The 12,257-nt window shown below is 51.7% G+C and overlaps 5 protein-coding genes across 5 annotated transcripts; 2 read left to right on the top strand and 3 right to left on the bottom strand.

Moving 5' to 3' along the window:
• Positions 1-110: 110 nt before the first annotated feature.
• M409DRAFT_30544 (uncharacterized protein) lies at positions 111-2,367 on the top strand (the record flags this gene model as incomplete). The annotated part of the gene is made up of 2 exons (XM_033809976.1): positions 111-1,376; positions 1,441-2,367. 2 exons carry the CDS (start codon positions 111-113, stop codon positions 2,365-2,367), a joined length of 2,193 nt encoding a protein of 730 aa, XP_033659898.1.
• A 120-nt stretch (positions 2,368-2,487) lies between these two features.
• Positions 2,488-3,423, bottom strand: M409DRAFT_30543 (uncharacterized protein; the record flags this gene model as incomplete). Its single annotated transcript, XM_033809975.1, has 1 exon — positions 2,488-3,423. The coding sequence occupies one exon, from the start codon at positions 3,421-3,423 to the stop codon at positions 2,488-2,490; it is 936 nt and encodes a 311-aa protein (XP_033659897.1).
• An 803-nt stretch (positions 3,424-4,226) lies between these two features.
• On the top strand, positions 4,227-7,198 carry M409DRAFT_30542 (uncharacterized protein; the record flags this gene model as incomplete). The annotated part of the gene is made up of 6 exons (XM_033809974.1): positions 4,227-4,691; positions 4,740-5,447; positions 5,497-5,712; positions 5,762-6,079; positions 6,130-6,231; positions 6,287-7,198. The coding sequence occupies 6 exons, from the start codon at positions 4,227-4,229 to the stop codon at positions 7,196-7,198; spliced, it is 2,721 nt and encodes a 906-aa protein (XP_033659896.1).
• Positions 7,199-7,576: 378 nt separating this feature from the next.
• On the bottom strand, positions 7,577-8,615 carry M409DRAFT_71348 (uncharacterized protein; the record flags this gene model as incomplete). The annotated part of the gene is made up of 3 exons (XM_033819129.1): positions 7,577-7,637; positions 7,811-8,400; positions 8,442-8,615. 3 exons carry the CDS (start codon positions 8,613-8,615, stop codon positions 7,577-7,579), a joined length of 825 nt encoding a protein of 274 aa, XP_033659895.1.
• Positions 8,616-9,053: 438 nt separating this feature from the next.
• Positions 9,054-11,293, bottom strand: M409DRAFT_71347 (uncharacterized protein; the record flags this gene model as incomplete). The annotated part of the gene is made up of 4 exons (XM_033819128.1): positions 9,054-9,646; positions 9,705-9,926; positions 9,993-10,320; positions 10,379-11,293. 4 exons carry the CDS (start codon positions 11,291-11,293, stop codon positions 9,054-9,056), a joined length of 2,058 nt encoding a protein of 685 aa, XP_033659894.1.
• Positions 11,294-12,257: the final 964 nt, after the last annotated feature.

The raw sequence follows: 12,257 nt of genomic DNA, 5'->3' as shown, positions 1-12,257 counted from the left end.
ACACAAAAGCACATGATCGGCTCACACCTCTCCACCTGCCTGGTACGCGAAACCCGGGCTGTTTTGCCCACGAATTCATTGACTGTGTTGGACAGGTCTTGCCTCATCTCATGGATACGCTCCCGCCTCCCAACTCCTTCATCTCCTCGCTCACTCCATCTCTTGCCGAAATACAACTGCCCTGCAGAGGCTGCGAGCTAGACGCGAGGCAATTAGATGTGCTCGACACGGACTTTCCTCTGGCCGGTCATGTCGAAGAACAGACTATCGTCGCGAAGAGACTGTACACGCCTATCAATCCATGGGAGACCAGACTGCTTATCCTGCGTCGCGAGGAGGGCTCTCCCAATCTCATCACCACTCTCGATGTGGCCACCGTAACTCGAGGCCGCGGACTGGTCATCAAAGAGCGCAATGAGCTGGTCCCATACTTTGCATTGTCTTACACCTGGGGAGATCCACGGTTCGATCGGGTTTTAAAAGTCAACCATGAGATGTATCCCATCACCAGCAATCTGTTCCGTGCCCTTGTTCGCCTCAGCTACTCCAGCGGGCCAGTCCGAGTTTGGATCGATGCCATCTGCATCAATCAGCATGACCCTAAAGAGAAGTCGGCGCACATTCGGAACATCTTCTTTTTCTTCCAAGATGCTGATACTGTTGTTGTGTGGCTGGGAGAGCATGGCCCAAAAACTGAAGCGACTTTTAGATTGGCCAACGACTTTATCTTGAAACAACAATCGACACTGTGGAGCATTTGCGACATGCATCAGCGTGTGCTATATTTTGGTTTACGGGACCTCTCGCGAAGAAAATGGTTCCCTCGCACTTGGGTACGACAGGAGATGTGGGCCGCCAGGAAACTGGCCTTCCTGTGCGGCTACTCCGTTGCACCATGGACGACACTACAAAGATTGCATCTCATGACTAGTGAATTCCCTGGGTTTAAATGGCGGAAACTTGCCAGGGCCCTGCAACGATCACTACTCGGGCTCGAGGTCGCCTCTCAAGAGGAAGTCCTGACTCGCCGCCTAGGAGACTATCGTAACCCCCTACTACTGGACTTACAACCCCAACGCAAGGACATCATGAATGTTCTCAAGCGGACTGCGACCTGCGAGTGCTCTGATCCTCGTGATCGCATCTACGGCGTCGTGGGAATGACTACAACAGTGATTACTGAAGGTGACCCGACCTCAGAGGAACCGTCACTGCGGATTGATTACAACAAAAGTGTGAGCCACGTCTTCCAGGACGTCTCTCGATATGTTATTGCACGGGATCAAAGTCTGGCCTTGCTTCATCTGAACGCCTCGTATGGTGCGCATGTTGAAGGAGAAGCCTTGCCAACGTGGGCTGTCAACTGGCAGCGTCCGGTGAAAGGGGGGTTACTGGCTGGAAGCACTGCGACTTCTCTGTGCGCGTACCCTCCGAGAACAGTTTCTTGGTGCCCCGGACCTCTCTCGACCAGAGTGTTTGATCATGAGCGGCCGCGTCGTTGGCGAGCTCGTGGCAGACGAGATCGTCACCAGCTTCATATTCGCTCAAACAGCGGCGGACCATATGCCTTTCAGGATGCGTAGCAGTCCATTATTTGGGACGGACTTGGGGGATGTGTCGGGACGAGTCTTCCCGTCTATACCTATTGGACCAGAGTTCGAGAAGCTGGTAAAGGCCAAAGTTGAGCAGCAAGCTATCATTGTCTCAGTCGACCACAGGAACAACGAAAACAACGACTATGTCAAGACAGTGTCGATCCGCACCCAACAGATGATCCTCAATCGAGTCCTACCCTGGCGAGCTGATCCAGTGCTCGCTCCTGATAGCATACCCTTGCGAGAAGTCGACAGCAAGCCTTTGATGTGTCAAAATCATCCACATTATATTAGCGAACACTGTGGGACGATGGAGCTGAGAAAGAGACCAGTCTACGAATCCCTGGACTTTAACCACCAGCCTGAGTTCTTCGGTGCCGAAAGATCATCCCATCGACATTACGAGGACAAGCATCGAGCCCGATGGTGCAAGCAACGCTCTCATGAAAGCCGACCCTTTCGTGTACGAAATGGCATTGCTTACTCGTCCTGGAGCGTGCCTCGCCAGGCCCACGTCGATGATGTGATCGTTCTACCGAGCCTGACCTGTATGCCTCTTGTCTTGCGTCCCAGCCTACAGATGGAAGGAGCCTACGAGTTTATTGGGATGGCGATGATCATTGCGGGCACGTGGAGTGGGAATTCTCCGTGCTGCGATGGGCTTCCTTCGAAAGATGACGACGAAGTTGAATCGTTTGACTTGTTGTGGACCTGGCTGGACTATGGTTCGAGAGCTGCTGGGGTTGAGCCCACTGATTTCACGGTGGTCTAGTCGCTTGAGAGGTGGACCTTCAGCAGAACGGCGTTCGAGACGGTTGTATGAAATCCCAGCGTTCGAAGCGCATGCATGGCGAGTAATATCTAATAGTATATCTCAATTCCAACTACCTGTCTAATATGAGGCTGACGTCTTTGATAGCCACTCCAAAGTCTCAACAGCAATCGTCTCCGGCTGATCGATCATAACCAAATGGCCGGCCTCCGGCACAACCACAAACTCCTTCATCCTCTCCCCCAGCATCTCACCCAACTTCTCCAGCATCGCCTTCGGAATCCACTGATCCGATTCTCCCCACACGATCTTCACATCACAGCGGACTTTGCTGTAGAGATCCTGATCGAGCATCTCCTTAACGTCCTCATCATTCGCTTGGGCAATTTGACGCACGAAACTCCTCTGCCGCCAGGCCTTCCCGTCTTGAGTCCAGGGCTTCGCCAACGTATCTTCCCACGTAGAAGGGAAAGTCTCAGGATCATGGGATGCGCTACGAATGACGGCTCGTACAACAGCCTCGAAGATCGCAGGCGGCATCTCAACGAATGCTTCGGGTCGTTCACGGGCGAGTCTGTAGAAGCCATCGCCCCAGGGGAGAACGGTGTTGGTTTCGAGGAGCATGAGGCTGGCGAAGTCGATGTCGTGGATGAGGTGCGTGCGGAGGACAATAGCGCCGGCGATGTCGTGGGCGATGATACAGGGTGGACTGGTGAGATTCAGATGCTCAATGAGTGCAGCAAGAGCAGCGCCTTGGGCTTTGACGGAGGTGTCCATCTGCATATCCAGCTTGAACAGCTCCATCGCACTGCCTTCACTGCTGATGTCCCGTGGAACTTCTTGCGATTGTCCATATCCAGGGAGATCGTATAGAATCACTCGGTACCGCTTCGTCGATAGCAGGGCTTTGGCCAGTGGGATGTGGACTTCTGAAGACCATGGTGTTCCATGGACGAAGAGGACGGTTTGGAGGTTCTGAGTCTCGGTCGTTTGCGGTTCGAAGACGCCGTATTTGACGTTCCAGCCGTTGTGGGCGAATGTTGATGGAAGGTCCATTGGTACTGATTATGCGAATGGAGCTGTTTCTTTTAGGATCGTACTTTCTCTGTTTTAGGGTCCCTGTTGCTGTCCTTCAACTTCCCTGTCATTTAAGAAGTATGATGTTGTTTTACAATGTTGACTCTAAAGACTCAAATGTGTGAAATCGAGACGAAGAAGAATTACATATACCTACCGCACTGTTTGTTATTGCTTTCAATGTCGAGTTGTTAAACGTCAGAACCAGCTATAGAATGCAAGGCCGGTTGGGCACTTCAACAGCAAGAGCAACAGCCAGCCGTCCATGACGTATTAATTCACATGCTAGCTCCGGCTGAATTGCGGAATGTCTTAGTTAGGTAAGCAGTCGTCGCACACTTCATCCCCTTTCTTTCGACTTTCCTGTCCACCTTTCATTAATGTCCAGCTTCGAATAACTTGGTAGCGTCTCGCCTTCCTTCACGATCTTCGAAAGCTTGCCATTCTAAGTGCATCTTGCAATTGGCCGTGCCAGGACTCCTCGATTCGCCCCGGCTACTGTTGATGGCGAAACGCTTGAATAACAATGCCGGGCCATGAGGAGATCAAAATACTTCTCCAGAAGCCAGAAAATACCCGACTTTACCTAGAATGTAGGATCTCGGGATGATGTGAGCCCCTCGGCGGCATTCCCTCAAGATGGCTGTAGCACGGCTATGCCACGGTTGCGACCCCACTTCTCGGGAATGCCATGCATCAGCTTGGCCGAGTCAGCAATATGGTATATTTGCAACTCATAACACGAATGGTGTTGAGACAGATACTACCGCTTTGTTGAAAGTATGGCACCCGAACTACGCTACGATGGCCAAGTAGCCATCATCACCGGCGCTGGTGCAGGTCTCGGTCGAGCCTACGCCAGGTTCTTCGCTTCGAAAGGAGCTAAAGTGGTCGTAAATGATCTTGGTGGAACATTCGACGCCAAGGGCAACCAGCGAAGTGGAGCAGTGGCCGATCAAGTCGTGGATGAATTGACCAAGGCTGGAGCAGAGGCCGTAGCCGATTACAATGCTGTGCAGAATGGTGACAAGATCATTGAGACGGCGATCAAAGCCTTTGGCCGTGTCGATATACTCATCAACAACGCCGGCATTCTGCGAGATATCACTATCCGTAATATGAAGGACGACGACTGGAATGCTATCATCGACGTTCATCTACACGGTGCATACAAGACGACTCGGGCAGCTTGGCCCTACTTTAGGAAGCAGAAGTATGGCAGAGTCATCCAGACGACATCAGCATCAGTGAGTAAGTAAGAAACACCTTGTAGATCGAAAGCTAATGCATTTCAGGGCCTCTTTGGCAACTTTGGGCAGGGCAATTACGCTGCCGCCAAATTCGGTGTCGTCGGATTGGCCGAGACTCTAGCCAAAGAAGGCGCAAAGTACAACATTCACAGCAACATCATTGCTCCAGCGGCAGCCAGTCGCTTGACTCAGACAGTATGGCCAAAGGAGATGATGGACTTGATGGGCCCCGAATGGGTGGTCCCTCTCGTCGGTTATCTCGTGCACCCGAGCTGCAAGGAGAACGGCAGCATCTTCGAAGCTGGCGCTGGCCACTTCTCCAAGATTCGATGGGAGAGGTCGAGAGGCTTACTCCTGAAGCCGGATGAGAATCTTCATCCTGAGCATGTTCTTGCCGGCTTTAAAAAGATTACCGACTTCACGTTGAAAGATCATCCGAGCGAGTCCGCAGATCTTATCGGCAATTTGACCGCTGCTGGGACTCAGCCTCCGAACAAGCCTCCAACTACGGATTTGGGGATCAAGGGCAAGGTTGCTCTGGTGACAGGCGCTGGGGCTGGTCTGGGCAGAGCGTATGCTATACAACTGGCCAAGCTGGGGGCCAAATTGATGATCAATGATGTTCAAAACGCATATGCCGTGGCTGACGAGATCAACGCCATGGGTGGTGAGGCCAAGTCGTGTGACGTGTCAGTCGAGAGAGGCGACATGGTCGTCAAAGCAGTCATTGATGCTTTTGGACGTATTGACATCGTGAGTTGAGTGTTGTGAGACTGGAGCTGAAGCTGATTGGATCTCAAAGGTTGTGAACAACGCCGGCATTCTTCGAGACAAGGCCTTCGTCAACATGACCGACACGCAATGGCATCAGGTCATTGATGTCCATCTGAACGGCACGTATAAGATTACTCGAGCTGCCCTGCCATTGATGGTCAAGCAAAAGTATGGACGCATCGTCAATATCACTTCTACGTCGGGAATCTATGGTAACTTCGGACAAGCGAACTATGCCGCAGCGGTAAGTCGGACATTGAGCTTTTCAGAGAACCATGACTGAGAGTCCATAGAAATCAGGCATTGTCGGCTTCACTAGGACCACAGCCCGAGAAGGCATGAAATACAACGTAATCGTCAACGTCGTGGCCCGCTCGGCCGGCACCAACATGACTCGGACCATCTGGCCAGGGCGAGAAGTACAGAGCCTGAAGCCAGAATACGTAGCTCCACTTGTGGCGGTACTCTGTAGTGAAAAGCCACCGGCAACGGGTCACACGTTCGAAGCTGGGGCTGGCTGGTTCGCGAGCACACGCTGGCAACGAACTAAGGGCGTTGACTTTGAGTTCAAGAAGGGTTATCAAAGCGTCACTCTTGAGATGGTCGCTGAGGTTTGTCAACGCTTCTCTCCAAGGTCATACAATCATTGACGACTGGGCAGGCGTTTCCTAAGATCATTCGATTCGACGAGCAAGCCGACAATCCGGAGAGCCCAGCAGAAGGTTCAAAGTACACCAACGGCAATGCTTTTAACAGCGGCATGGTATGTGACTGGGGTTTGGTAGCTTGTTGAGGAACCTACGCTGACACACTTGCAGATTCCCGGTATCTCGCAAGAAGACCGCGCGAAGAACCGTAGATACACGTCCAAGATCCAAGCAGCAATCAGTGCTCCACCAGAGCCTGTTGAATACAGCTACACCGAGCGAGATATCATCCTTTACAATCTCGGTATTGGCGCTAAGCGGAAGGATCTCCATCTTGTGTTCGAAGGGAACAAGAACTTCACCGCAGTACCGACATTCGGTGTGGTCCCAGCTTACTTCTCCAAAGCTCCTTGGACCCTCAACGACATCGTTCCTAACTACGATCAACGACGGATGCTGCACGGAGAACAGTTCCTCCAGGTCCTGCAGTGGCCGATCCCAACTTCGGCCACACTCAAGACATCGACAAAGCTCATCGAAGTAATCGACAAGGGTAATGCCACAATCGTTCGCCGTGGCCAGGATATCACAGACTCGACCGGCAAGCCTATCTTCTACAATGAAAGCGTCCTCTTCGTCCGAGGTAGCGGCAACTTCGGTGGGCAGAAGACACCCCCTGACCGCGGGCCTGCAAATGCTGTCAACAACCCACCGAATCGCAAGGCAGATCACATCGTCGAAGAAAAGACGTCCGAGGATCTCGCGGCCATCTACCGCCTCATGGGAGACCGCAACCCCTTACACATCGATCCCGAATTCTCAAAAGTAGGCGGCTTCGACACCCCTATTCTGCACGGCTTGGCGACATTCGGAATCACGGGCAAGCACATCTTCGAGACTTTTGGTCCGATGAAGAACTTCAAGGTCAGGTTTGCTGGGGTTATACTTCCTGGTCAGACAATTGTCACGGAGATGTGGAAAGATGGTGGCAAGGTGATTTATCGGGCGAAGGTCAAGGAGACGGGCAAGTTGTGTATCAGTAATGCTGCGGCGGAGGTTTGGGATGGGAAGGCGAGACTCTGATAATATGCACTATCGAATTTGGCGTACACACAAGTACGTGTCTGCAGTTACATATGTATCGGCGTTTTCATACTGACGGGTGGATACCTTCTGTATGGATTGAATCCTTCATCGCCGCTACCGCATATCTGTTGGGTCAAGCAGTCCCCGTCGAACGAGAAGCTGTGTGGAGCGCCTTCCGTCTTGACATACATTAGTCTCTCGCTCTCACCCTTAACTACGAGATCACCCAGCTCCGATGCTGAAAAGTGGGGTGGAACATGGAGTCGCATGAGATCATGTAGTCCAGCACCAACCTTCATGATCGCAATGCGAGTGTTTGGTGTTCGTCTTCCTAGGCGATTGAAGTCAAGGGGCAGTTTCGGACCTCCTATGCAGTTAAGATCTAGCGTTAGGACAATCTTGTGAGATTTGCCTGTTTCGTATTCCTGGGTTACGGCTCGAATCTCCAGACCATTATTGGTAACGGCATATTGGGAATCTGGGGCGTGTTGAGGCCTTGAGACACTCCCCGAAAAGACGAAGTCTGCAGGATGATCAGCTAGTATCGGCGTTGCCATTAAAGTGCAATCCTGGACGGCCCAGTAATCCATATATCTGTCCACGTTGAACCAAGCAAATATGGACTGATCGTCGAAGTTCCGGATGATTTCCTCCTGTAGACGCCGGAACGTATGGTGACCCTCCCCATACAAGGGTGGCATATGCACATCGAAAATGCCTAGCAAGCAATAGGCAATGTCTTCTACCCTCGTTGTCTTTCTCTCCGACATCCAGCTCATACGACAAGCTATGCTTGCCTTCGTGTATGCTTGTGGGTCCTGCAGATATCTTATGCGAATGTTTGTGGCGTGCGAGATCTGTGCGTTGAGGAATTTTCCTTGTCCGTGCTCCTGGCAAGAAGTTGGGGCATGGCTGCACTTATGACCCAGGAGTCTCCATGAGGCATCACAGAAGAGGACTGTCGTCGGTGCAATGAGTTCTTGTAGTGTCCATCCTCGAGTAAACCATTCGCTCTCTATGAAAGCCTGCTCTGTCCCTGAGGCGCAGGAAACATCTGCGAGGTGTACACAACAAAAATCGGAGCCCCTGTACCAGACAAACATGGATTTTATCGCTTCTGAGAGCTCGGCGCTGCTGGACTTGTCGATACAACATGTATCAATCCAACCCCATCCAACCGGCTTCAGCTGATTTACCCCCTCTGGTTCGTCCCTCGTCGGGTGTCGATCCTCGCGAACGCGCAGAAGTCCTCAATCTTGGCCATCCCAGGGTGGTCCTTCAGATTAGGCCTCTTGCGCATTTCTTTGTAGGATACTTCGCTCTTGCCCCAGCGGTGCGACAGAATCGCGTACGGTGGAGCGTCCTCGTTGAAAAATTCTCTGAGCTCCAGAGTCATTAAGTGGAGTAGTCGCATGTCGATTATCAACTTAGCTGGCAGCCAAGACTGGCTAGACCCTCAAAGACTCAGAGTATGTAGTCGAAGATGGATGTCGACAGCTGCATCGAGGATGCAGCCCGTGACTGAGTACCGACGTCGTTGTGCCAGCGCATACCGGTGACACTTCAGAAGGTGCCGTCCGAGCATCAGCTGAGAGGGGCCGGAGCGCGCCAATCGTCAGGCAGCTCCACCGTTCGCCAAGGAGAATGATCGCCTGTGAGGTCAATGATTAGACTTCGAGGCTGGTGTTGGCAAGGCTCGGGCATGTTCAAATCGAATCTTGGAGTCGATAGAATTGTCTTGTGTTTCCATCCCCCCTGAACTCCCTGAGCGTCTCCAGAACTCATCCGCACTGATCACACTGACTCATATTTCAATAGTCACTGAACAGACACATTCGATTACCTATGGATATCAATCAAGGGGTGGATAGACTTCTTCTGTATCCTCAATCGCCGGCCCGCCAGTCTGCACTCCCAGCACAGTCCTCAAGTGCTGCATACCCAAGACCTCCCCTTTCCTCTTGGCAAGAAGCCTGCCCGTCTTGACCAAATTCTTGATCTCTCTGCCATTGATATCGATTTTCGCCAGCACGTCCAGCTCCTCCTCGGTGATGGTGCTATCATTCCGAGGAAACTCTTCCGACGGCTTCACAAACGTCTGCCAGATCTGCTTCTTCGCCGACGGCGTGAGCTTTGGATAGTCAATGATGAGATCGATACGAGACTTGAACGCCAAGTCGAATGTCGCGACACGGTTGGTCGTCAGGAACATGCAGCCCTGATAGTATTCGAGCAGACGAAGGAAGACGGCGACGAGCTTGTTGCGGTGGATGTCCGAGATTTGGCGCTGCTCTAGGAAGACATCGCATTCGTCGATGAGAAGCACGGCTCGCCATTTGGTGCAGATTTCGAGAACGCTGCGTAAGCGGATTTCGACAGTGTCGGCGTCGAAACCAAGCTGGCCGGCGCTCATGGAGTAGAGCGGCTTCTTCATCTCTTCAGCAACTGTGGATGGCATGTTAGCGAAAATGTCCTGGTTCGTACTAAAACGACAGCATCTCACCGGCCTCTGCAGTGAGTGTCTTCCCCACTCCAGGAACGCCGCTCAGTAGAATGACGATTCCTCTCCCCTTCCCTTGCACAATATCATCAAAGCTATCCCCTTGCGAGAGGTGGCTGTCGACAAAGGCTAAGATGAGCTCTTTATAGTCACTGGGTAGCACGAGTCGCTTGAACGATGCCGTGTTCCATTTGATTTCGTCAACATTGTCAACAAGCATCTTGACTGCACCCATTCGTCAGTTTTGTTGGCTTCTCAAAGATCTTGACCTATGCAGTTTTCATAACTTACCCCATTGCTTAGAGGTCAGGCAGTATCCCTTCACACTAGCATCGCAGAACCTGTAATGCTCGTTGTTCAGCTCGACCTGCCGTTCCTTGCCATCGTCGTCCTTGTTATTCTTCTTTTTACGTTGTCCACCAAAGCCAGGAAGGAACGCAAACGGGTCAGGCAGCGGCGGCGGTATGAAGTTCAAATCTGCGAACGGATCATCCATGGATTTTGTGATCGTCTTATCAAAAGTGTTGGAGAGACTGTGCAGCGGCTCAAGGACGACATCTTCGTCGATGTCCTGGGAATGATAGAGATCGGCGTCAATGACAACGCGGCCATTGTAAACCTAAGAGCTCGTGATGTCAGAACAATACCTCTTCGAGCATCAAAGCCAGTGAGCCTACCTTCTGTTTCCTCAATTTCTCGTCTGCGGGATCAACAGAGCCGTTGTAGCTCAAGTAATGCCAGCCTTTCAAACTTTCGAACGCTCTCCCACGGTCTTCCACTCTCTTCACGAGCTGAGTTTTCATATCATCCTGAAACGCACTCAGAGGCACAACCGACAGTTCCAGTACTTTGCGGTAGCCCTCAAAAGCGTTAATCTGAAAAGTTTCGCTCGCCCAGCCAAAGTCGGTCCCATCGTAGGTAATGTATTTTGCCTTGAGCTGAAACACAATGCCACATTGTGTGCGAAGGTATGTTGAGCTGGCGAGCCGCAGAATGCGATCTTGCCTATCGATCTGGGCGAAGATCTCGCAGTCTGGCGGGAAGAGTACCCATAGATAGTCGAAAGTCACACTGCCTTCTTCCTTGAGTTCCTTCGCATGCTCAACGTGCGGTTGAATCTCTGGTTCGACAATGCTGTTGAGGAGCGAGATGTGTTCTTTGGCCACTTCGTCTCGTTCTGATTCGTGTTGGCATAGCTCCTGATACTGTTCCCAGCGGTAGTAGAACTCATTGAATGGCTTCGAAAATGTTAGTTCCTTCATCTTCATTTTGGTTTCTACCCCTTTGTAGCCCTTGAAGACTGTCTCTAACAGCTTTTTCAGAATGGGGCTCTGCACTGTAATAGAGTGCAAAGCCAATCCTCCGTCGCTATCCGTATCCATCTCCCATCTGCCAACCACCGCAAATTTCGAGTTCTTCAACCTTTCGGCGTCCATTTTGTCGTTGTCTGGTGTCCATTCCGCCCAAGGATGCCGATAGTCCTCTCGATACAGAGACTTGACCTCCTTCCGCATGCCACGATCAAACGCCAAGTCTTCCTCCTTGACTGTTTTGGAATCATCATCGTCATCTTCTGAGTTATTGGGAACCATGGTGTTATTCAAGACAGCGTCAAGATGCCCGAGATTCAAGTTTTGGAAAGGATCCGGAGGAGGTGGCGGGACTGAAGAGGACATCGGCCTCGACTTCTTCTTCTTGGGCAGGAACGACATGGCTTGCGGTGAGAGAGTTGACGTACCCGGTGCACAAGAATTCCAGAAATTTTGTGACCAGGACTGTTACAACTTGCAGGCTTCAGGCGCTTTTTGAATGATTGGACTTTCTGAGGCCGCCCTAGGACCAAACTGTCTCGGGTTGCCTCGAAGCTGCCTGAGCTTCCAACCGGTCAATGGCGTAGCCTATGGGGTGAGCTGAAGCTGCATGCCGTGCATCCAAAGCTCCGTATTTATTGGTTGGGTGGGGCTTGGGTGCCTGCTTCGATGTGTTGTTCATGTGTCGACATCTTCGTACCTGCATGCGGCGTTGGAGCTTCACCACTCCTCACAGCTCGGTGTTTCCCTCGCACGAGTGACTGCGTACAGCAACCGACCGAAGAATAGGACAGCTAAAGACTAGGGCTCCAGGTTGAAAATACCAACTCAGTTCATGCAAGTCTTTAGCAGTCCTGGAGAAGCCTTGTCGATCTTTCTGTTGCATGGAAGGGTCCCCACTTGAGATTCCATCAAAATTCATGGCGTGCTCAAGGCACATGAGGAGCCGCTACAAAATGCCATTGCAGAGCTTCCACAAGAACATGGCCATACTCGTATGCGCCCCGCGCTTGGCCTCTTCTTTCTCTCAGCGACGACCTCGCAGCTTGTTGGAATTTCGTGTCTTGTAAAGACTTGGCGGAAATTTGCCATCACGCAGAGCAAGATGAAGGAGAGATATTGTGAATAATCGTATGCACATGACGTATTGCGGTCACATTGGTATGGTGGCGAGGACTGAGTAATTAACGAGCAGGGGCCTTCGTGGCAGCCTTGCAGCCTTTGCCGACGCTGGCATAGCATGTCA

Source organism: Zasmidium cellare, assembly GCF_010093935.1.
Source record: "Zasmidium cellare ATCC 36951 unplaced genomic scaffold M409scaffold_66, whole genome shotgun sequence".
NCBI lineage: Eukaryota > Fungi > Ascomycota > Dothideomycetes > Mycosphaerellales > Mycosphaerellaceae > Zasmidium > Zasmidium cellare.
This window is presented reverse-complemented; position numbering and strand designations above follow the sequence as displayed.